Here is a 25,632-nt window from a genome sequence, read left to right as displayed (position 1 = left end):
TGATTCTGGAGAACCACAGGCTATGCAGGCTTTTGTTCTAGCACATCACTAATATACTTGGTTAATCTAATCACCGAGACATTCATTGGTTGAATTATGTGTGTTAGTGTAGTGCTGGGCAGGAACAAAAAGCCTGCACACCATGTGGCTGTCCAGGACCAATGTTAATAACCACAATACATAACTGTAGCTTACTGTCACTGTTCATTGAACATAGTGCACTTACACCATCTCACCAGAAGAGGCCACTATCACTACCTGACCACAGAACCCAACCGACATACACTGACTGTACAAAACATTAAAAACAATTTAATCTGCTAAATATGCATATGTGACCAATAACAATTGATGCTGAAGTACTGTATTTCCCTCAGAAGAATGTTGTTTCTTACCAACCTGACTTGCCTAGTTAAATAAATGTTAAATAAAATAAAAATCTTAACGTTCGCTGAACTATGAGAACATTGCCAATGTCAAACCAGTTGGTGAACGTTCCTAGAACATAAATTAAATGTAGCCATCTTTGAACTTTTACAAAATACCAAGAAACGATTCATTTTTTTGTCAAGTTCCTTAAATGTGCTGAGAATGTTCACAAACCAAGCAACTATTCTACACCATTTCCAGAAAGTTGTGGGAAGGTTGTATACAAAATTACCATAGGACAACCACGCTCTCACCAAGCTCTAAGAAACGTATGGTTCTCAGAACGTTATGTACTAGCTGGGATCTCTCAGAAAAAAGATAGGCCATGTCCACGATAGGGAAATTAAAAACTACAAAGTGCTTGAAAAGGTTGGGCTTGTTTTGTTCATATTTACAGTTATTAACGTGAAGTTTTATTTTATTTATTTAACCTTTATTTAACTAGGCAAGTCAGTTAAGAACAAATTCTTATTTACAATGACAGCCTACCAAAAGGCAAAAGGCCTCCTGCAGGGATTCTGGCTGAGATTTTTAAAAAGTAAAACAAATAACATATAAATATAGGACAAAACGTTGTTCTGTATATTTATCTCATGTATTACTTTTACTTGGGTTACATGCACGGATGAATTGGAGAATTCTCACATACTCTGTCTGTGCCATTGCTGTTGTATTCCAAGCTTGTTTTGATGCATTCCAAACAAATTTTGAAATGAATGCACATATTATGTGTTATACATATTATTATGTTCCTTCTGTAGTGATTTTGGGACATTTGTGGATTGAATTAAAATTCTTAAACTACTTTAAAAATGTGAAGGCCATTTAATTGTTATATAGGCCTTTCTCATAATTGTAATTGACACAGTACAGATCCTCGGAACGAATTTTTATGTTGACATTGTTTCTTTACGGCGTGTTATTTATGTGCGACGACGGCGAAGGGGGGAAGATGGCGGCGGCCATGGTGCAAATGTCTTGTTTGTACCGTGGGATGCTAGCGGTCAGGGCAACTGGAGTCCGACCGCACATCCCAGGCCTGGTGCCGTCGCAGTTTCGAGCATTTTCTGTGAAGAAGGAGAAAGAGCCGGAACTGGAGGACAATCCATATTATAATAAATATCAGGAAAAGATCAGAAAGCTACGGAGGTAACGTTATAAGCGAAAAAAGTCACACGCTAGCAAATATTAGTTTAACGTTAGCTTGCTAATTTACCTACATTACATGGCAATAACACTGGGTGCTAGCTAATCTTGGTGTGCAACTTTCACTGTTTGTTAAATTAATTTCCCATGTGTAGTCAGCTAGCCAATTCTTGCCAACTGTTAGCTAGCAGGGGTGTAATCATTAGTCCAGACCGTTTTGCTACGAAAACGAGTTATTGGACAAATTCAGGTTGGTCCGGTTTCGTTTGGTTCCTAGTGAATACACCCCTGGTCTCAAGGTTTTATTCATTACGTCTTCGGAAAAAAAAATACCGTTTGATAACCAAACGTAACGGGGAGGAACCTATCTGAATTTGCCAAATAACTACTTTTCCAAAACGTTGTCCGTTCGGAGTAAACGGTTTGTTGACGTTTTGCAACAGAATAGGCATAATGAATACACCCCAGCTAGACAACGATATCTTGGCTTGTGACACGAATGGTACAGCGTGAGATGAAGGGTTATAAATGATTGTTGATTGCTGCATATTTCTCATCCTTGCTAATGCTTTGTCAACTGAGTGTGGCGTGTATAGGCTTTTTGTTCCAGTGTAGTACTAGCTTGCTATCTGAACTAGAGGCCTTCACGGGTCCACCCCAACCTGATGACTCGGGGTTCCAAAAATCAGTACTTGACCATTGGAGTCCTGTTGTCGCCAATTTTAAATTACAAACAAAAATGTATCATATTTACATTTTATTCTTTATTCACTAGAATAGCCGGGCCTCGAGGCATCCCAATTCAGCTGACGCCTGCCTCAACATTCCAATGCTATCGCAAAATGTATCAGTTGGTTGTTTATGAAGGTCTTAGGTGATATTAGAATACGATTTTTTTATTATTTCAAAGAATACAAAAGCATTTATTAATCTATAAATGAGAAACCATTAACACAATTCAAGTGTTTATTTATAAATAGGCTACATTTTAATATACGCCATCACAAAGAAATCCATTATTTTTAATTTAGGCAGGTCTTAAGGAACAATATGAAAATGTATTTAAAAAACCAGAATAGCATATTTTGAATTTAATTATGTTAGTGCTTTTGAGTGTCGTGAGTGCCACTGCAATTCTGACAAAAAGGTATATTTTCAAGCAGAGCTCATCCACAAATGTTTCTTCTTTGCTAGTTGTTTGGCAAAGATAGGTTATTTGGAAACATCAGAATCTGCTCTTTTTGATTAGTATATAAATATCAACACGTCTAACATGCATGTGACTGTAGGAGGATCTGGAAAAAGTTGCCTTTTGGTGCTCTTTCCAGACCCAGTCCTCCCTGGGCGCTGTGGCTTGGATTACTTTTCTTTCAAACCAAACTTAAGGCTGTGTAGGCTAATTCTATAAAACGGATATATACAGCTCTGGAAAAAACTAAGAAACCACTGCAAAATTATCAGTTTCTCTGGTTTTACCATTTATAGGTATGTGTTTGGGTAAAATGTCCTCTTGCTCAGTTGTGCACCGGGGCCTCCCACTCTTTCTATTCAGGTTAGAGCCAGTTTGAGCTGTTCTGTGAAGAGTAGTGCACAGCGTTTTACGAAATCTTCAGTTTCTTGGCAATTTCTCGCATGGAATAGCCTTCATTTCTCAGAACAAGAATAGACTGACGAGTTTCAGAAGAAGGTCTTTGTTTCTGGCCATTTTGAGCCTGTAATCGAACCCACAAATGCTGATGCTCCAGATACTCAACTAGTCTAAAGAAGGCCAGTTTTATTGCTTCTTTAATCAGAACAACAGTTTTCAGCTGTGCTAAAAAAAATGAAAAAGGGTTTTCTAATGATCAATTAGCCTTTTAAAATGATAAACTTGGATTTGCTAACACAACGTGCCATTGGAACACAGGAGTGATGGTTGCTGATAATGGGCCGTTTCCAGCTACAATAGTCATTAACAATGTCTACACTGTATTTCTGATCAATTTGATGTTAATTTAATGGACAAAAAAACAAGGACATTTCTAAGTGACCCCAAACTTTTGAACGGTAGTGTATATCTACATTTAATTTGTAACAAAAAAATATTATGCTCGTTAGACCTGAATTATAGCCTACCAAACAGGCTATACACTGAGTGTACAAAACATTAGGAACACCTTCCTAATATTGAGTTGCACCCCCTATTTTCCTCAGAACAGCCTCAATTTATTGGGGGCATGGACTCTACAAGGTGTCAAAAGTGTTCCACAGGGATGCTGGCCCATGTTGACGCCAATGCTTCTCACAGTTTTCAAATTGGCTGGATGTTCTTTGGATGGTGGACTGTTCTTCAACCCAAAAGCTTTGCAGTTCTTGATACACTCAAACCGGTGCACCTGACACCAACTACCATACCCTGTTCAAAGGCACTTCAATCTTTTGTCTAGCCCATTCACCCTCTGAATAGCGCACATACACAATCCCTTGTCTCAAGCTTGTCTCAAGCCTTAAAAATCCTAATTTAACCTGTCGCCTCCCCTTCATCTACACTGATTGAAGTGGATTTAACAAGGGACATCAATTAAGGGATCATAGCTTTCACCTGGTCATTCTGTCATGGAGCGAGCAGGTGTTCCTAATGTTTTGTACACTCAGTATAGCCTACCTTATTAAGTCTAAATACATTTTTATCAAAACAGTTTAATAGGCTAGAATTTGATGGTGCACAAATTAAAAATAATAGAGAATATTAGGTTACAGATGAAACTGAACTATGCGCTGCTCTGTCTAGCAAGTGGTCATCATCCCATAAAATCATCCTCTAATATTTGGTCACCAGAAATAATACAACTTTTATGAAAATACTATGCTTTAGACAAATCGTTATTTTTGATACAAAAAATTTGTCGATGTTTTGCTTGTCTCTAAAGCAATACATTTTTTCAAATCTTTCGGGATGCATTTTTTATTTTACCTTTATTTACCTAGCCAAGTCAGTTAAGAACAAATTCTTATTTTCAATGACGGCCTAGGAACAGTGGGCTAACTGCCTTGTTCAGGAGCAGAACAACAGATTTTTACCTTGTCAGCTCGGGGATTCGATCTTGCAACCTTCCGGTTACTAGTCCAACGCTCTAACCACTAGGCTACCTGCCGCCCCATTTGGATCCAATACAGACCCAACCCAACTTGGACCCGGGTCTCTCTAATCTATGACATGTTTGGGTCGGATCTGGTCGTGTGTGTGTGTATGGGGATTTTGCAGGTCTCATTTTTGAGACCCAAGAACACTTCTAATTTGAACTTTCTACTACTCTGTACTTACCCTCCTGATTCAACTAACTTAATCAAGAGAATTCATTTATTTTTTTGTACTGGGCAGGAACAAAAGCTTGCACATACCAGGACAAGGATTGAGTGACAGTACTAATAACTACTAGCCGAAGCTAACTTTGATATTGTAGAGCTTGTAAGTCTTTTGTCCTGGTCTGGATAATTAAAGGTCTAACTGAAGTCATGACAGTCACTCTCCTCTGAGATGTTTCCTGCTACAAAATAAACTGTTCTTTTCGCCATTTTGTCTTTTCATATCTAGGCTGAACTGTAGCTTAGTTTTGAACTTACGGATTTCCTAACCAGCCTTTATTTCTTATTTCAGTGCCAAACCGCAGGAGTTCAATGCTCGACTCGAGAAGCGAAATGAAATTAAACGGGAGCCACTCGGACACTCCAAACAATCAGAGTTCGTCAAACTCATGGAGCAGGAGGTAGGTTACTAAGTTCTGAGGTTATATTTGTAAGTCGCTCTGGATAAGAGCGTCTGCTAAATGACTTAAATGTAAATGTAAATATTGACCTTAGTCTCTTGGGCCTGACGGGTGATGGCAAGCAAGTCTACAGTCTAAGAGAACCCAGTGTTTTGATTTTGGAAATTGACCTCGCAGGCCGAGCTGGTTGTCTGGGTGGTTGGTCCTTATAAAAAAAAAATATATATATATATACACTGCTCAAAAAAATAAAGGGAACACTTAAACAACACAATGTAACTCCAAGTCAATCACACTTCTGTGAAATCAAACTGTCCACTTAGGAAGCAACACTGATTGACAATACATTTCACATGCTGTTGTGCAAATGGAATAGACAAAAGGTGGAAATTATAGGCAATTAGCAAGACACCCCCCCAAAACAGGAGTGATTCTGCAGGTGGTGACCACAGACCACTTCTCAGTTCCTATGCTTCCTGGCTGATGTTTTGGTCACTTTTGAATGCTGGCGGTGCTCTCACTCTAGTGGTAGCATGAGACGGAGTCTACAACCCACACAAGTGGCTCAGGAGGTGCAGTTCATCCAGGATGGCACATCAATGCGAGCTGTGGCAAAAAGGTTTGCTGTGTCTGTCAGCGTAGTGTCCAGAGCATGCAGACGCTACCAGGAGACAGGCCAGTACATCAGGAGACGTGGAGGAGGCCGTAGGAGGGCAACAACCCAGCAGCAGGACCGCTACCTCCGCCTTTGTGCAAGGAGGTGCACTGCCAGACCCCTGCAAAATGACCTCCAGCAGGCCACAAATGTGCAAACCTTTTTACACCCCTAGATGCTCTGAAAGCCTTTGTGCCAATATGCCCTACATACATATAAGGAAACACTGACATCCATTTATATGCAACAAATCTTATCTTATTTGCAGTTAGCGAAGCGTGACAACCAGGCTGATGGTTCAGGCAGATTCACCAAAGACAAGGTGAGAAGTCAAATCAGTGTGTTAATATAATTTGCATAATCCGGTTGAATTTTGTGTACTGCTTTACACTAGGTTTTAAAGCCCATTGCTTTGTATGAGGGTAAATCACCCTGTCCACCTGGATAATGCCATTTAAAGTTTATTGCACAGACCCTAGGATCTATCCTGAACTTGGACTTGATCCAGGATAAGTCAGGAGAAGAAATTGCAGAGGTACGTGTTTAAATGTTTAGAGTAATTCAAACCTTGCTTATCTATTTAAAGAATGTTATTTTCCATGTTTTCATAAGAGGAATAAAATACATTTTTTTGTGTAACTTTCATTTTGTTTTCAGCTTTGGAGGCAGTATTATGCCACAAAAGACACCATAAGCGCTGTCATACCAGTAAGTTTGCCATTTTGTCAGATAACACTTTTGACAGTTGTTTAACAAATGCATAATTACAATGACATAATTCTTGCTGTATTTTAGGCTCACGTTTTTTAAGTCATTTTCAACAGAGCTAAGTGCAACCCTGTGGTAAGCATCTCCATGCTTTGTGCCTAGTAGAACTCTACTGTAGTTTGTTCAAAGGTTGATGATAAAGTAGTGTGTTCACAAGGACATTGCACACAATTTGGCAAACAAATTGTTTTCCAATTTGTGTGGCATGGTGTCAGAGCAGATGTGGTTGTTTGAGGAGTAACATGCAGGAAAGGACACTTGATGGCAGTATTGTACAAGTAAAGAAAGAGAAGCTTTAATATTCAGCGCTTCCATAACATGTTAACCACAACCTGAATAATGTATGGACAACAGTGAATTGAGATGATTGAATCCCAGCATTTCAATATTTTAAGAGATGTTATACTCATGAGTCCACTATTGGAACTTATGTTGAATGGTTTTAATCTGTCTGATAGTTGAATACAAAAACATTTAAAGGTATTACTCACCTGTATAACAATGTGTTACTGCCCTACATCCAGTTCCTGTATGCGTTACCCCAAAAGGAGGGCTATGAATTTTTCCTGGGGCAGTGGTCGGACCACGAGCTGCATTTCACGTCCCTGATCAATGTCCAGGTAACTCCTATACCTCCTATTTTAATGTTTTATTTATTTATCCTTTATTTAACTAGGCAAGTCAGTTAAGAACAAATTCTTATTTACAATGATGGCCTACACCGGCCAAACCCTAACCCGGACGATGCTGGGCCAATTGTACGCCGCCCTATGGGACTCCCAATCACGGCCGGTTGTGATACAGCCTGGAATTAAACCAGGGTATCTGTAGTGACTTCTCAAGCACTGACATGCAGTGCCTTAGACCGCTGCGCCACTCGGGAGCCCCTCTTCATCCTAGTTCACCCAAACAGCACCATAGGTTTCAACACTGAACAAAAATATAAAAACAACATGCAACAATTTCATATAAGGAAATCAGTCAATTCAAATAAATAAATTAGACCCATATCTATGGATTTCAGCCAATCAGAATACATTTTTCCCCACAACAGGGCATCATTACAGACAGAAATACTCCTCAGTTTCATCAGCTGTCCGGGAGGCTGGTCTCAGACGATCCAGCAGGTGGCGAAGCTGGATGTGGAGGTCCTGAGCTGGCGTGGTTACACGTGGTCTGCTGTTGAGGCCTGTTCGATGTACTGCCAAATTCTCTAAAACGACCTTAGGTCGCCTTATGATAGAAATGAACATTCAATTCTCTGGCAACAGCTCTGGTGGACATTCCTGCAACAACATGCTAATTTCACATCCCTCAACTTGAGACAGCTGTGGCATTGTGTTGTGTGACACATTTTAGAGTGCCCCCCCCCCCCCCAGCACAGGGTTGACTTGTCTAATGATCATGCTGTTTAACCAGCTTATGCCACACCTGTCAAGTGGATGGATTATCTTGGCAAAGGAGAAATGCTCACTGACAGGGATGTAAACAAATTTGTGCACAACATTTGAGAGAAATAAGCTTTTTGTGCATATGGAACATTTCTATGATCTTTTTATTTTAACTTTCCGTGTTGCGTTTATATTTTGGTTCAATGTTTGATGTATAGAAATACGATTATAGTCCGAGAACTTGTATTATCTGTGGTGTAGATTCTATACTATATTGACTCTGGTGTTTCCCTGACTCCCTCCACAGACCATGGGAGAGCACGCCCCCAGTCAGTTGATCCTCTACCACTATTCTGACCTGCAGAAAGACAAGGGTGTAGTGCTCATGACTGCCGAGATGGACCCTAAGTTCATGGTAAGCTGTTTCTAGTAAGCCATTGTACATGATGCAATACCACTTTAAAAATCCATAAAAAAGAATGATGTTGAGGTCAATGTTAGAAGGCAGCAGTTATACTCCACATTCAACAATAGCTTTACTCATACAGGCTAATCACTACTGTATGCACACGGCACATTTAATCAATTATATCAACAACTGTGCAATGTGGAATGGTAATTAGTCAAGTAGTTGTTCTGTAGATTACAACAATGTCATTCACCTCTGGTATTTTTTACACTGTAATTGCCAGAACTTTTTCTAATTTATAGCTTGTTTTATTTGGTTTGGTCCAAGTGGAGGAAGGCTTTTAACCAAATACTCCTGTTTTGCAGACAGTACATCTGGCTCAGTGCTTGGCCAATCAGGTGCAGCTGTTCTACGGAACCCAGCGGCAGGAGATTTTTCGATTGGTGGAGACCTTCAACCACAAACCAGCTGACTTTAAGCACATGGCAGTGATCGCTGAGTTGGAACAGAGTGGCGTCAATCCTGCGCTCTCCTCTGGGAACTAGATCAAGAGTTGTCAGACTGTGAAATTATGCTCCAATTTACCAAGGGATTGGCACATGGTCATTCATTTGGAGCCAATTTTGCTTTTGCAAAAATGACATCTTTTGCTTGGCACTAATGACCTGGTTGACCAGATGCATCAGTCAAAATTTATGCTAAATTCACAGGCATAGATGATGTAATGAATCAATGTTATTAAATCTTATCAAAGCCTTAAATGTTCTTTTTCACCTCGCCCCTGTCCATCTTACTGTTGTACTTGACAGTAGTATTCCTGTCAGAACCCAGTCTGTAACCCATAAGGCACTCTATACTGTACATAGGCCTGTAGTCAAATGTAATGCTCTATGACCCCTTGTGGAAGGCAGTGCTCTATACACGGAATAGGGTGCCATTTCGTGTATGGTGTATCCCCTTCCAAATATTCTTGTTATTTTTATATAGAATAACAACAGGAATTTGGCTTTCAAAACAATGAAGTGTACAATGAGATTTCGTACATAAGTATATTTGTACATATAAGTAAAATCCTCTCACTCTCAACTGCGTATATTTTCAGCAAACTTAACATGTGTAAATATTTGTATGAACATAAGATTCAACAACTGAGCCAAACTGAACAAGTTCCACAGACATGTGACTAACAGAAATTGAATAATGTGTCCCTGAACAAAGGGGGGGTCAAAATCAAAAGTAACAGTCAGTATCTGGTGTGGCCACCAGCTGCATTAAGTACTGCTGTAGAAAAGGCCCATGGAGTTGGTGGAATAATCCTTTAATTCATGGCGCTTTAATTAGGTCAGGTGGAAATGACCGACAGATCTCATCCCCATAAAAGGAGGAAATCGCCATTGCCCGATCTCGCTGCTTTCTCTTCCTTAACTCTGTCTAATCCAGAAGTTCTGTGCGTCCACGAATCCACGTAAATCCACCGACTCTGTTACCTTTCATCTGAACTATCTGTTGCGATCGGGAGAGTGGGCCATCAGTTATTGTTTATAGTTATTACCGCGGAGCGCGGCTTGGAGGGCACACTTCAAACATATTGTGTAATGTGAATGGTCAATGATCATGGCCCTACGCATCATCATAGGCCAATTATTCAATCGATATGGTTAATATGTAATGAAATTAATTACATGTACACATGAAGACACTTGAAAGGGTGAAATGAGAAATGTCATTGTTTGCTGAACTGATTGACTTTGATATCAAACTAATAGGGATAATAGATTGAATAACCATTCACTGTTTGGATTCTTTTATGATAAATAGTTACGAGCCTAAATGACTCACGGATGATTACTTTTGACTTCTTAATGAACTGGATTGTTGAATTCCCTAAATTATGTTAATAATGAATGATTATGAATTGATTTTTGTGATTATGAATTTGATTGGATACATGTTATTTTGTTTCCTTTGTTATGCAGCACAGACTACTCAGTAAATATAGCACTTTATGGTTAAAGGAATTCCTGCCTCAGTCTCATCCATTCCTCTGTCACCTGACACGTGACCACCTGTTCACCTTCACTGTCAGTCATCCTACCTGTCCAGCTACCCACACAGATTCCACTAATCTTTCAATGGTCCTTCGAACCGGATGATGACTGAACCAAAAACAGGTGAAAAGGAAATGGAAGAGGAGAGGGAAGAATTGTCTCCACTGGAAGGAAGAAAAGAGGAGGAGAGAGCACCTGAGGGAAAGGTCTTGGAACAAAGGAAATATCCAGGAGCTAAGCCTAAAGCAACAAAGGCTTCATCCTCAACCACCAGCAGCACCAGAAGAACCAGGCAAGCACCTGGTTATCTTAAGGATTATGTGGTCGAGTTTCCCACATCAAAGGGCAAGCCCACCAGAGCTCAAAGTGGTGATGGATCAATTGTACGTTTCAGCCATCAACCATCACCCCTGAGCCAAGGACCGGGAACTGCTTTGGAGCAGGAAAGTGGTCTACAGGAAGAACCCATGGAGGTGACTCCCACCGCACAGGTCGACCAGCATCCTGAGGAAGGCTCCGCTCACTCCTTAACTAAAGGGAAATCGTCGAGGCACTCTAGACGGTGAGAGAGTTCGACCAGTAGATACCCCTTTGGAAGTGGCCATGGCAGCCGCCATTCACTAGCCCTCAGCAATTCACAGACCGCTGTCCTACAAGAGAGGATGAAACTATTAGTGTTGGAGGAAATTGAGCGTCAGATTAAGGAGGAACGACAGGCTGACGAACGATGTCACCTATTGGATATGCAGGCCCGTAGAGCTCTACAGGAAAGGGAATTCATTGCCAAGCAAGAAGGGAATTGGAGTAGGCACGGATGGTCTCATCCTTCCTGGAGAGGAACGACCTGATCTGTCTGCCTTTCTTTCCCAATCTGCCCCTCTGGTACAGCATGGCACACAGTCCCTGGAGGCTCACAGCGATGGTGGGTTTGTGCACATAGGCGATGTTGTTGCCGGTGATGTCTGGTGAGGACCTGCCTTACAACAGGCCTACAAGCCCTCAGTCCAGCCTCTCTCAGCCTATTGCGTACAGTCTGAGCACTGATGGAGGGATTGTGCGTTCCTGGTATTATTCGGGCAGTTGTTGCCATCCTGTACCTGTCCCGCAGGTGTGATGTTCGGCTGTACAGATCCTGTGCAGGTGTTGTTACACGTGGTCTGCCACTGCGAGAACGATCAGCTGTCCGTCCTGTCTCCCTGTAGCGCTGTCTTAGGCATCTCACAGTATGGACAATTTATTGCCCTGGCCACATCTGCAGTCCTCATGCCTCCTTGCAGTATGCGTAAGGCATGTTCACTCAGATGAGCAGGGACCCTGGGCATCTTTCTTTTGGTGTTTTTCAGAGTCAGTAGAAAGGTCTCTTTAGTGTCCTAAGTTTTCATAACTGTGACCTTAATTGCCTACCGTCTGTAAGCTGTTAGTGTCTTAACCATTCCACAGGTGTTCAGTTAATTGTTTATGGTTCATTTAACAAGCATGGGAAACAGTGTTTAGACCCTTTACAATGAAGATCTGTGAAGTTATTTGGATTTTAACGAATTATCTTTGAAAGACAGTGTCCTGAAAAGGGGACGCTTCTTTTTTTGCTGCGTTTATATTGTAGATTAACTGTGTAATACTGAAAGAATGGTTAGACAATTTCTGTGTTCATTTATTATACATAGTTGCAACTTGAGCGTTATGACTGGCGACATACAGTATCATTCACCTGTTGCACCCATTTATTTATTGTTACAATAAATTAAAAAGGAACGTTCATAACATGCAAAATAGCTACCCTGGTTTGTACGGTTATGAACAATGCATTGATGCTTTTCCGGTTGCATGTGTACTTTGCTCAATCAATGTAAACATGGTGCGGTGCTTTCGAGCTGCCTCTGGTACCAGTGGCTATAAATAAATGTATAACTACATTTTTATTGGTATTTCATGAATGAGTCATGTCTCAACCGTGCAAATTCCTCTAATGCCGTCAGGTGATCTGATAGGCTACTGTTCCTACAGAGGTGTGTCTGTCTGGAAATTTGGTACATTCATTCACAGCGGAGTTCATGTTTTAAGACCTTTTTCTTTTCAGCACGTTTGTAAATTGCAGGATGTCTGTCGACAATGTTTATGGCCGCGTAGAGCAGTAGAGGAACGCATGATAAACATTCATAATAATTTCGCTTCTGACATTTTTTCACCCAACACTCGCAATTCGACTGCCATCACCTGATAGGTTAACCAATCTCTTTACATATTAAGTCAGAAGCCGATTCATATCGATAATCAAGCAGTCCTTTGCCAACGAGCCTACAGCTCAGTTCAGTAGGCGATCCAACGAAAACAGAACCACTCACAGAAGATCTATAGAGGTAATAAAACATTTTATGTCTTGGCATTTTACCGGTTATCCGTATACTTTTATAATTACAGAAGTAACTGTATCGGTCGTTGTTTCTGACAGCAGTACCATAATGTGGCCTAAGACAATTTCCCTCGTGTCAAATTATATATTTGCACAGTAGCTACACCTGTGCCTCAAGCATAACGATGGCAGCAATTCGTCCATTGATGGTTTCACAAGCCTGCTGTATACAGACATGGATGTCTCTGGCTTCTCTGAAGGAAGATGCTATCTCATAAACGTTGCACTTTGAGTTAGAGCTTTATTCTTCTGTTTTGAATAATGGAGCACACCTAGGCTTAAACCTGTTTTTAATGCAGAACATTTGCACTGACAAGCCATTTAGCCTACATACATAGCCGACAAACACATTAAAAATAAACTAGCACATGACTCAAATGCAACTAGGCTAATATATCCAGTTAACACCATTGTGTACTAAAAATCTATTTTTTATTAATTATATATTATAGGCTAATAAGGCAACGCGTTTCTCCAAGTGTCATGTCATTGCTGAGAATCCGCTCTAGAAGATGTTCAACGTATAACTCAAATGTGTTGATAATGGATTAGACATTCCACAACATCACATTATAACCCTACTATACTTGTCCAGTAACCATGGTTTCCTGCAAATGAGTGAAACACTTGATGGCGTCCTCCACTTCCTTCTACCTTTTCTTGACTCATCTGCCTGCTGCCCACATGATGAATGCTCCAATGATCCACAGATGGCGAAGGCAGACCAGCGCTTTGGGCAGAGAGATGGCTCCGACCAGAACTTTGACTACATGTTCAAGCTCCTCATTATTGGAAACAGCAGCGTGGGGAAAACCAGCTTTCTGTTCCGCTACGCAGACGACTCGTTCAGCAACTCTTTCGTCAGCACAGTGGGCATCGACTTCAAAGTCAAGACTGTCTACAGGAATGACAAGAGGGTTAAGCTCCAGATATGGGTGAGTTGTAGACAGTTTTCTCTAGTCAATTCGAACTGAATCTATTATCCCCTTGTGGATTTTGAAGCTATTATGTTTCTATTGTGTTCTATATCTATGCCACCATAAATGTGCCATGTGATGCAGCTGTCGTTTTTGTCACCTGTTTTCAGTCAGTCTGAGCTTGATCAGACCGAACATAAGATGAGTATTATATTTCATTCAATTAGACCTATATGGTGATTCTACAGTTAGTTATACATGCTGAACGTTCACTGCTCAAGATACAGGGCTTGAGTGCACTGTGCATAAGGATTATAATAATTACGCACAAGTAGGCTAAATACATTATAGATAATCATGTTATTATGTGCATAATTATTATTATGTTCAGTCTCTTCTGGGTTATGCTTTGTTGATCCATTTAGTATTTGTTTCTGGCTTGAGCGCCACATTCACAATTGCACCCAATCCTTGTAACTACAGCCAGGGCGATGTCATGACTGTATTGTAGATAAATTGCACACATAACTACACACACACACACACACACACACACACACACACACACACACACACACACACACACACACACACACACACACACACACACACACACGCAGTCTTTCCCCTGCAGGCCTAGGGAGACAGAAGCTTCTTGTGAGCTTGCATCATTGAGCAATGATTGTTGTCATGGCAGCAGCTCTTCACATTACTCCCCAACAGCGAGATTCTGTGAGGTAATTAAAGTGGCCTATTAGGGTGAGGGGTAAGAAAACAACAGAGGGTATACAAGGGCCGATGGGGGTGGTGGGGGTGTGTGGGGAGGAGCTATGCAGGCTCAACTGCAAGAGTAAATTGCAATTTGTGATAAACCGAGTGATAATCAGTGCAGATTGATTCCGTCTTAAATGCCAGGCTGGAGGTGTAAAAATAGAAGGCGGTGTAGTCACACTCAAAACAGCTGCGGCGCTATTGATGTTGGCAGCAGCAGCAACAATCTTGCAATCTTGTAATGTCACCACTGGCTCTGTGAGAGCAGACAGCAAGCTCCACTATAGCAAACTCTAAGCACAGTTAGGGTTGCTGCTTAGCCTATTTACCCAGTGCTTCTCTAGAACCAGTGGTGTAGAATGCAGACCTGGGTTCAAATCATTTCAAATAGTTCATCAAATCAAATCAAGTTTATTTTATATAGCCCTTCGTACATCAGCTAATATCTCAAAGTGCTGAACAGAAACCCAGCCTAAAACCCCAAACAGCAAGCAATGTAGGTGTAGAAGCACGGCGGCTAGGAAAAACTCCCTAGAAAGGCCAAAACCTAGGAAGAAACCTAGAGAGGAACCAGGCTATGAGGGGTGGCCAGTCCTCTTCTGGCTGTGCCGGGTGGAGATTATAACAGAACATGGCCAAGATGTTCAAATGTTCATAAATGACCAGCATGGTCAAATAATAATCAGGAGTAAATGTCAGTTGGCTTTTCATAGCCGATCATTAAGAGTATCTCTACTGCTCCTGCGGTCTCTAGAGAGTTGAAAACAGCAGGTCTGGGACAGGTAGCACGTCCGGTGGACAGGTCAGGGTTCCATAGCCGCAGGCAGAACAGTTGAAACTGGAACAGCAGCAAGGCCAGGTGGACTGGGGACAGCAAGGAGTCATCATGCCCGGCAGTCCTGACGCATGGTCCTAGGGCTCAGGTCCTCCGAGAGAGAGATAGAAAGAGAGAAGGAGAGAATTAGAGAGAGCATACTTAAATTTACACAGGACACCGGATAAGACAGGAGAAGTACTCCAGATATAACCAACTGACCCTAGCCCCCCGACACAAACTATTGCAGCATAAATACTGGTTGCTGAGACAGGAGGGGTCAGGAGACACTGTGGCCCCATCCGATGATACCCCCGGACAGGGCCAAACAGGAAGGATATAACCCCACCCACTTTGCCAAAGCACAGCCCCCACACCACTAGAGGGATACCCAGACAGGAAGATCACGTCAGTAACTCAACCCACTCAAGTGACGCACCCCTCCTAGGGACGGCATCATCTGTGCGGGATTGAGCATGCCTGGTTGGACCAATAGAATAGTATAACAAAATGCAAGTCCCGCCCATCTGGCACTCCAGGCAGGCTAAAGCAAACGATCGAAGTTGGTTGAGAGAATGCCAAGAGTGTGCAAAGCTTTGTTTAACACTTTTTTGGATACTGCATGATTCCAAATGTGTTATTTAATAGTTTTGATGTCTTCACTATTATTCTACAATGTAGAAAATAGTAAAACAAAGAAAAACCCTTGAATGAGTAGGTGTGTCCAAACTTTTGACTTTTATACACACAGCAACAGCACAGTCGCCATTGTAAAACAATTCTTAAAGGCCCAGTGCAGTCAAAAACGTGTTTTATATATTTTTTTTGAAAATTATGACGATGCCCTTTTAGTGTAGGAGCTGTTTGAAAAGACCATCTAATATTTCTTCCTTGCTAGCCATTTCACACCGGGTACACTAGCAAAATTCTTGCTTGAGAAATAGCTTTTGCTAAGAAGCTATTTTTGTTTGTTTTCAATTAAATGGTCAAAAATAATCACAGTGAGGTACTTCATTCTTATCCAAAATGTACTTGATATTCAGATGAAAACGGCTGCATTGGGCCTTTAAAGTTTAAACTGCATTTAAAAAAAATAGTTTAAAGGTGTAATATGCAGAAATTGCTCCACGATTTCCTGGTTGCTAAAATTCTAATAGTTCACATAATTTATGTGACAAAACAAGTACTCAAGAGTGTATAGAATCAATGTACCATCTAAACCGCTGTGAAATATATTTTCAAAAACAAAAAATATTGTATTTTCAGCTGTTTGAAGCTGATGTACAAAACTGAAAGTAAAAGATGCTAATACGAAAGAACGGGAAGCATAGAAATTGCGCATATAGAACAGGTCTACTGCTTCTTAGACTTGCTTTCAATGAGAATGCCAGATCTATAACTCAAATTTCTATGTGAATTTGATCAAGTAGCCCAAAAAGTTACATATTGTAGCTTTAAACACTAAGAAAAAATTCTTAATTACATGCGAATTTCCAATGTAGATATGGTCCTGCGTATGACCGCTAAGGGGCGATGCAGTTCAATCTACTGCAGTCATGGCAACCAGATGGCGCTCACCTTACTGCTGTCTCCCACTCACTCAGCAACGATGGTAATTAATACAGTTTTCAGGTTCTCTGCTGTGTGCCTCTCCTCCATGTTCTCAGTGGTCAGTACATGGGACTTCATATCCCACTTCCCATCGATGTGATGACTTGTTGCGGTGATGTATGATTGCGTGTTCATACACACCCAGCAATCTGTGTTTAACGCCACATATTTGAGAGCTTTCGCTTTGTACTTGTAGAACAATCATTGTACAATATGTCCATCCGGGCCATCACGGTTTTTCGACATGGCATCGTGTAGATATGCCATCAGGGCATTGAAGCCGACATCCTCTACCATTGACAATGGCTGCATATCAACTGCAATAATTTCTGTGATTTTCTCACTCCGTCCCTTTATCGCACTGCTTTCGTCTGTTGTTCGGGGCATACGCTGCTGCTAGCAACGGTTTGACTCATGGTGCCTCCCTTTCAGATGGTTAAGCATTGCACCTGTACTGCCACTGTAGATCAATTCCACCTCGCAAAGTTTGCATTTCACCACCTTTTCATTTAACTTCTCAAAGTATTGCCAAACAGGACTTCGCTGCTGTCTCACTCTTCCATTTGTCCAACTGTTAACGACAATGACGTGCGGAGCGCTTTAGATCCATGGCAAATAACGTTACAGCATTGTTGCGTTAGGTATTTGTTTAATTAAAATGTTTCACGATGATGATCGGGACCTGTTAGGGATAGCTTTGTGATTACGGCACTGTTATTTAAAAAACAAAAAAAACAATGAAGAAACGTTTTTCAGTTTGTTAACGTTTTAGAATAAAAAAAACTATCACAATTTATTTTAAACGTTTACACCCCTTGCCTCCATATAATTAATTTCATAATAATAATAATGTAGTGCACTTGCACACAATCAGTCCTGGGTTCAAATAGTATTCCAAATAGGCCAACCACTTTCACAGTACCAGCAAAAATGTAGGACAAACCTACTCATTCCAGGGTTTTTCTTAATTTTTACTATTTTCTACATTGTACAATAATAGTGAAAACATCAAAACTATGATATAACACATATGGAATCATGTAGTAACCCAAAAAGTGTTAAACAATTCAAAATATATTTGAGACTCTTCAAAGTAGCCACCCTTTGTCTTGATGACGGCTTCGGGACAAGTCTCTGAATGTCCTTGAGTGGCCCAGCCAGAGCCTGAACTTGAACCCATCTAACATCTCTGGGGGAGACCTGAAAATAGCTGTGCAGCGACGCTCCCCAAATAACCTGACAGAGCTTGAGAGGATCTGCAGAGAAGAATGGGAGAAACTCCCGAAATACAGGTGTGCCAAGCTTGTAGTCATACCCAAGAAGACTTGAGGCTGTAAAGTACGGAGTAAAGGGTCTGAATACTTATTTAAATGGGATATTTCATTTTTTTAATTTTTTTATGAATTTGCTAATATTTCTAAAAAACATTTTTTGCATTGTCATTATGGGGTATTGTGTGTAGATTTAATAAGAATAAAAAATAAATAAATCAATTTTAGAGTAAGGCTGTAACGTAACAAAATTTGGAAAAAGTCAAGGAGTCTGAATACTTTCCGAATGCACTGTAAACAAACTAAAATACACTCCCATGCATTCAACGCAAGCATCCGACAATGGTACTTGAAACAAGCATTGGAAAACCCTGTCAAATACCACTTGGCAGACCACCTGGCATTTACACTCAAATAGGCAAACAAAACACCTGTTTTGGGCTGTGTATTTGAAAATAGTCAAATACACAGAAAAGCATTTCAAATACCAGATACTCAAATACATATGTATTTGAACCCTGTTCTGCACATAATTGAACTTGGTCGTTCCGCCCTGACCCCAGGGGTCCACCGACCTGCAGAGCTCCAACACGACACACCCCACTCAGCTGCAGAATCGTAGTGAAACATTTATTATTGGCTTTGTGTGGACTATGCCAGGGCCAGAGTGACATTCCACAGGACGCTAGACCCCCAGGGCCAGGGCGGATAGTAGTAGCTCTTTAATTACTCTTTAATTACTTGTTACTTTTATCTCTTATTCTTATCTGTATTTTTTTTGAAACTGCATTGTTGGTTAGGGGCTCGTAAGTAAGCATTTCACTGTAAGGTCTACATCTGTATTTGGCGCATGTGACTAATAAAATTTGATTCGATTTGACCCGTAAACAAGTGCACAATAACACGTAGCATGGAAGCCGATACAACAGCACAGGTACTCACAAGACCAACGGACATAGTAACAATAACCGACAAGGACAATGGGGAACAGAGGACACACACATGTATACACATTATAATCAGGGGGAATGGAAACCAGGTGCGTAATGAGACGACAGTCTGGGGTTGGTGGTAATGAATCCAGTTCAATTCCAGTAATGAATCCAGTTCAATGAATCCAGTTTAATGAATCCAGTCCTAGAAATCATTCTGCTTAGGAGGCTGATACACCAACAAGTATAGGACGACATTTAAGAAGTATATCTACACATGCAACCTCAAATCCATCCATTTTCAGATCTGAACGAGAATTACATAATTCCTAGTAAAAACACAATGCATCGTTGTTAGTGTTAAACCATTGTGTTTGGTCACAAAGGTGGAGCCTATGTCTATGAACATGAAATCTCCATTAATTAGATCAGGACAAAGTGCTGGGCTTTGTCCTACACATATGCTTGCTTATGTGCATTAATCAAACGAATGGACACAGAGGCAGCGAAGCAGCAACAAATCAGCATTACTGGAAAATGTGCTTTCTATATTTAGACGGGGAAAAACGTAAAGCCATTTTACATTCTGCAATCAAGATTAAACAGTTACGTTAGGAAGAGTCTGAGCTGCCATAGGAACTGACAGATAATATATTGACACTTCTGAAAGTCACATTGATGGGGGAGAGATCAGTGGATCTGTCGTTGGTATCAATAGATGGGTGAGTCATTGAGTCTTTGATCAGAATAGGTTTAGGGTCTTATTATGATTAGGGGGAGGTTGGTGTGGTAGCCTGGTCTCTGTATTTTGGTTGTATGACCGTAGGAGTTGACTATATACAGCATAAACAGATCTGGGAACAGGTCATTGATATGGATGGCACCCACTGAGTGCATGTGTACACATTCAAACCTGTCCTTTCCTTACAATAAAAAAAAGCTGGGGCACAGATGATGTCAAGTGATCAGAAACATCAGAGGCCGTATCAAGCGTTTCAGATTAGGACTGCTTATTTAGGATAAATGCTGCTTTCTATCTCCCGTTAATACGATTACATATCCAGGTGGGGCTGATCCAGATGCTAAGATGCTTGATACATACGATGGCACCAGAAACACTGCCTGCCTTTGATTCACAGCCCATCACTACAAATCGCCGTTAGCAGCGCGACCAAGTGTATTGTGATCTTAAATGATAAGTGGCAAGCCGAGAGCTTGGCCGTGCAAATGCTACTGTTCTGATTGCCAATGTGACATTGCAACTTCCACACATATCATGTGCCATGAGTTGAGGTGAGAAAAGCAGGAGTTTGACAATCCCGGTGGTTATTCTGGCATTTCACAGACGTAGCGTCTGTGTCTTGGGATTTTCCCAGGCAACAGCTCCTGCCGTGGTAATAAGCCTAGATTTGGAAGATTCCAGATAAGCGTATTGGCGTCACTTTCCATCCAAGCCTCCTTTAACCCCCCAACTCCTGCTAACATGTCTTACTGTCCCCCAGTCACAGTCAGTCCCTTTGACAAAGATCTGTCTCCCATAGCAAATCATTCTGTCGATGGCAGTTTCTGTATCATTGGAAGGTTGACGTTTATTGTCATGAGTTTCTGCTAGATGGGCCAGATGCAAAGTCAAAATGTATGAAAACCAAAATGTGCTTTTTGGTCTTAATTTAAGTTTAGGATTAGGCATTAGGGTTAGCAGTGTGGTTAGGTTTAAAATCCGACATGATGACTTTGTGGCTGTGCTATAGAGTGACCACTCTGCAGAGCTGCCTCCAGTACATGAGTCTTCTCAATAAATGCCAACCTGCATAATATTGTCCTGTACCATTGCAGTTTTCTAACATGTTTTTTTACTCTTATACAGTGGTTCTTTCACACAGCACTGAAAGCTTCTTTATTATCATAAGATGCTATATGAACATTGAACAATATTAATATGCCTTTGTCTCCCCTAGGATACAGCAGGGCAGGAGAGGTACAGGACTATCACCACCGCTTACTACAGAGGAGCTATGGGCTTCATCCTCATGTACGACATCTGCAATGAAGAGTCCTTCAACGCTGTGCAGGACTGGTGAGTGAATAGTCTGCTGACTGAGACACCAGGGCTGTCTCTCAATACTCTCAAATGGCTTCCTTTGCTCCTTTCATTACTCACCACTGGTGAAAAGACACATAGTGTGTGTGTGTGTGTGTGTTTCAGGGCTACCCAGATAAAAACCTATTCGTGGGATAACGCTCAGGTCATCATGGTGGGCAACAAGTGTGATGTGGGCGAGGAGAGGGTGGTGCCCACAGAGAAGGGGAAGCACTTGGCTGAACAATTAGGTGAGTTAATTGGTGGGATGAATTGGTAAATTGCCTGTAGGATTGTGTGCTGGATTACCATATTGTCAAGGCTGTCCTTCTGCTGAAATTCATGTTATTTTGCCTTATAGCAGTGATGACCTGCATGGTATTTCTGGCCAGGACAAGATTCCATGTTTGTGAGATTTGAATTGAAACCACACTGAGGAATTGTGGTGGTGAACAAAAATGGCATCTACTCTACTCTATTCTAGTATGAATGAAGAATAAATTGGTAATACACAGTAAAGACATGTCCCCTGGGGCTATACAGTGCCCCTATTGGGACAGTGGAGCACGTTGTCTTTTGGCTTTATACTCGAAAGGTTTGGATTTGAAATCAAACAATGACTATGAGGTTAAAGTGCAGACTGTCAGCTTTCATTTGAGGGCATTTTCATTCATATCCCATAAAACATTTAGAAATTACAGCACTTGTTGTACATAGCCCCCCATTTTAGGGGACCAAAAGTATTGGGACAAAATCACTTATGTGTATTAAAGTAGTAAAAAGTTTAGTATTTCAAATCAAATTTATTTATATAGCCCTTCTTACATCAGCTGATATATCAAAGTGCTGTACAGAAACCCAGCCTAAAACCCCAAACAGCAAGCAATGCAGGTGTAGAAGCACGGTGGCTAGAAGAAACTCCCTAGAAAGGCCAAAACCTAGGAAGAAACAGGCTATGAGTGGTGGCCAGTTCTCTTCTGGCTGTGCCGGGTGGAGATTATATCAGAACATGGCCAAGATGTTCATAAATGACCAGCATGGTCAAATAATAATAATCACAGTAGTTGTCGAGGGTGCAACAGGTCAGCACCTCAGGAGTAAATGTCAGTTGGCTTTTCATAGCCGACCATTCAGCGTATCTCTACTGCTCCTGCTGTCTCTAGAGAGTTGAAAACAGCAGGTCTGGGACAGGTAGCACGTCCGGTGAACAGGTCAGGGTTCCATAGCCGCAGGCAGAACAGTTGAAACTGGAGCAGCAGCACGGCCAGGTGGACTGGGGACAGCAAGGAGTCATCATGCCATGTAGTCCTGAGGCATGGTCCTAGGGCTCAGGTCCTCCGAGAGAGAGAGAGAGAGAAAGAGAGAGAGAGAAGGAGAGAATTAGAGAGAGCATACTTCAATTCACACAGGACATTTGGTCCCATATTCATAGCACACAATGATTACATCAAGCTTGTAACTACAAACTTGTTGGTGTTTCAGATTATTTTGTGACCAATAGAAATGAATGGTAAATAATGTATTGTGTCATCTTGGAGTAACTTTTATTGTAAATAAGAATATAATATGTTTCTGAACACTTCTACATGAATGTGGATGCTTCCATGATTATGGATAGTCCTGAATGAATGGTGAAATATGATGAGTGAGAAAGGTCAGATGCACCGTTATTTAAATTTCATTTCTACTAGGCACAAAATAATCTGAAACACAACCAAAACATACAGCAATGCATCCAATATTATTCACTATCCCAGTAGTTACGGAGGGCACTTTATAAGCAAATCCACATCAGTTCTTCTCTATACGTGTTATTAGCATTACTCTAGTCTTGTCAAGAGTCTTGTCAAGAGTCTACACACGTCATTTCTATAGCTGTATGTCATTTCGCATTACGTGCCATGTCTGTGCTTTGCACCCCATGTTGTGGAGGCAAGCTAATCAGTGCTAGTTGTTTCATGCTGTCTGCTCTGACGTCACCTTTCTGAGACGACCTGTCACTCCTGGAGCTTTGTGTTAGCTTTTTGCTCTCAAATGTTGAACGGTTGGCTGAAGTGTGACCGCTGTTGAGGGTATCTTATCGAATCCTGGAGCGTGTTCGTACTTGGTACACAGCATGGTATAACCTGTGTAATATTTAGTATGCCGTGTCCTCACCTAGCTCTGGTCCTAGGTGTTAGTGTGCATTCCACTACTAACTTATTAGAGGAATGCACTCTAACGTCCTGGACCAGAGCTATGTACTCACCATACTGTATGTACTCCTTCTGTCTGTGTGCAGGGTTCGAGTACTACGAGGCCAGCGCCAAGGAGAACATTAATGTCCGCCAGGTGTTTGAGCGGCTGGTCGACATCATCTGTGTCAAGATGTCCGAGCGAGTGGACGTGGAGCCGCCCATGGTCCCCGGCGTCAAGACTACCAGACTCACCGACAAGCCCCCCCAGCTACCTCAGAAGTGCACCTGTGCCTGACTCACACTTATAGGGCTGAGCCAAGCCATGCCGAGCCAAGCCGTACTTGGCTGGCCTGGTTACGCTTCTACCATAGTTGCTGGAACCATGCTGGAAAAGACCATTTGAATAGAAACTATCCGAGCCAGCACCGTGCGGTTGGGGTTGGCCCTATAGTATGAGTGAGGTACTACTGATTTGGCCCCTCAGTTCTCCACTACTATACTTGCCATTCCACTACTGTTCTTTCGCAACTTCCTGTAAAGCTATTATAAGTTCCACAAACCTCTTTCCAAAAGGTAGCCAACTATACAATGTAATTTATCATGCTACCAATAACCACTACTACTACCACTACCACTACTACCAAAAACTACTACCACCAATAACTACTACTACTACTACTACCACTACTACCACTACTACTACTATTTACATATGTTTCCCCCCTGTAGCTTTGACCTCCAGCTGGTTCAGAGGTCAGGGAACACTAAGCAGGGTATACAGGTAAGCACAGCATTGCCTCTCCTCCAAAAAGTGGCTTCACCACCGCACAAAGAAACACAAGACCACATCAGTTCGCATTACAAGTTTACACGGGTTAGGAGACAAGCCTCGATAGCTGCATAATCTTCAAATTCAGAATAATTTGGTTTAGTGCTCTTGTTGACCGTCCTTCACAAGCACTAAAGCGAAGACAAACTACCCACTGGGTACAGACATCAGTTCAATCTAGTTTTGATTAACATTTGGTTGAGTTGTCAACTAACGGGAATTCTGCGTGAAATCAACAAAAACATTCAACATGACATTGGATTTAGGTTAAAAGTTGGATAAAAAAATATATAAATGCCCTTATGTTGATGACTTTGCAAATCAAATCTGTTTTCCACATTGATTCAGCATCATCACATATATTTTTTGGGTTGAAATGATGTAGAAACAACATTGATTCAACCAGTTTTTGCCCAGTGGGTAACAATCTACCCTGTAGATTTTTCAGTCTCTTAACAATATGCAGTGCAAGTGTCTCTTGAAGAGGTAGTAACGATGGTACACTGTTGAAATGGCAAGATGCCCAATACGTCTTTCACCACCAACACTAAGCCAATGCCATGTACAGGGAGTTCTGACATTCTGAGGGACTATTTAGAATATAGATGTTCATTGAAGAGCACACTCTTTATCCTTCAGCTAATATAATCTCCTAGCCGTTATGTAAGCCATGTTTATTTACAGTGTTTATTTCATGAAAATGTGTGTGTTTTAGAGAGCAAAGCAGGCTATTGTTGTGTATGACGCATATAACTGAGTGTTCAGTTGTAACGGTTTCATTTGTGTATCATGTAACTTGGGCAGAGGTACATGTCAACATCAAAATACACTGTGAAATGGGAAGAGACAGAAAATTATATATTAAAATGTTCTGCTTAAAAAAAAAACAATGGCAAAATCTTAAACATATTCTGCAAAATCTTTGTATCGCAAAGTAGCATAGTTTTAAGTGTAGCTTCCCACCGTGTATTTTCAGTTTTATATTGAAATGTCTTAATGATTTAATATGTGAATTTGTAAATGATAGTTAAAATCTATAATGGTGTTTGCTGAATTAATTTTGATGCTGTATTATGGGAAGAAATATAGACCATTTATGTGACCTTGTTGTTACAGTGAACTCCTAGACAAAGTGGGAGAAAAGCACAAAGTGATTGTACAACATTTTGTGAATGTTTGTATATTATAGATGCAATTTAGTATATTAAAAAGCACAACTCTACTTGAA

At 41.1% G+C, this 25,632-nt stretch overlaps 2 protein-coding genes across 3 annotated transcripts; both read left to right on the top strand.

Annotated features, from left to right (window-relative positions):
• Window positions 1–1,338: 1,338 nt before the first annotated feature.
• LOC129867583 (ATP synthase mitochondrial F1 complex assembly factor 1-like) lies at window positions 1,339–10,562 on the top strand. 2 transcript variants are annotated; one of them, XM_055941080.1, is made up of 8 exons: window positions 1,339–1,578; window positions 5,213–5,321; window positions 6,245–6,298; window positions 6,437–6,511; window positions 6,634–6,684; window positions 7,269–7,364; window positions 8,443–8,550; window positions 8,910–10,562. In XM_055941080.1, exons 1-8 carry the CDS (start codon window positions 1,355–1,357, stop codon window positions 9,087–9,089), a joined length of 897 nt encoding a protein of 298 aa, XP_055797055.1. In that variant the 5' UTR covers window positions 1,339–1,354; the 3' UTR covers window positions 9,090–10,562. The 2 variants fall into 2 exon arrangements, with proteins under 2 accessions (XP_055797055.1, XP_055797056.1); XM_055941081.1 differs by having other exon boundaries at window positions 1,340–1,578; window positions 6,449–6,511.
• Window positions 10,563–12,589: 2,027 nt separating this feature from the next.
• Window positions 12,590–25,632, top strand: LOC129867584 (ras-related protein Rab-3B-like). The gene is made up of 5 exons (XM_055941082.1): window positions 12,590–12,949; window positions 13,713–13,937; window positions 21,277–21,395; window positions 21,525–21,649; window positions 23,680–25,632. Exons 2-5 carry the CDS (start codon window positions 13,713–13,715, stop codon window positions 23,868–23,870), a joined length of 660 nt encoding a protein of 219 aa, XP_055797057.1. The 5' UTR covers window positions 12,590–12,949; the 3' UTR covers window positions 23,871–25,632.

This window comes from Salvelinus fontinalis, chromosome 12, assembly GCF_029448725.1.
Source record: "Salvelinus fontinalis isolate EN_2023a chromosome 12, ASM2944872v1, whole genome shotgun sequence".
Taxonomy (NCBI): domain Eukaryota; kingdom Metazoa; phylum Chordata; class Actinopteri; order Salmoniformes; family Salmonidae; genus Salvelinus; species Salvelinus fontinalis.
Note: the sequence above shows the minus strand (reverse complement) of the source record. Positions and strands in the feature narration are given on the sequence as shown.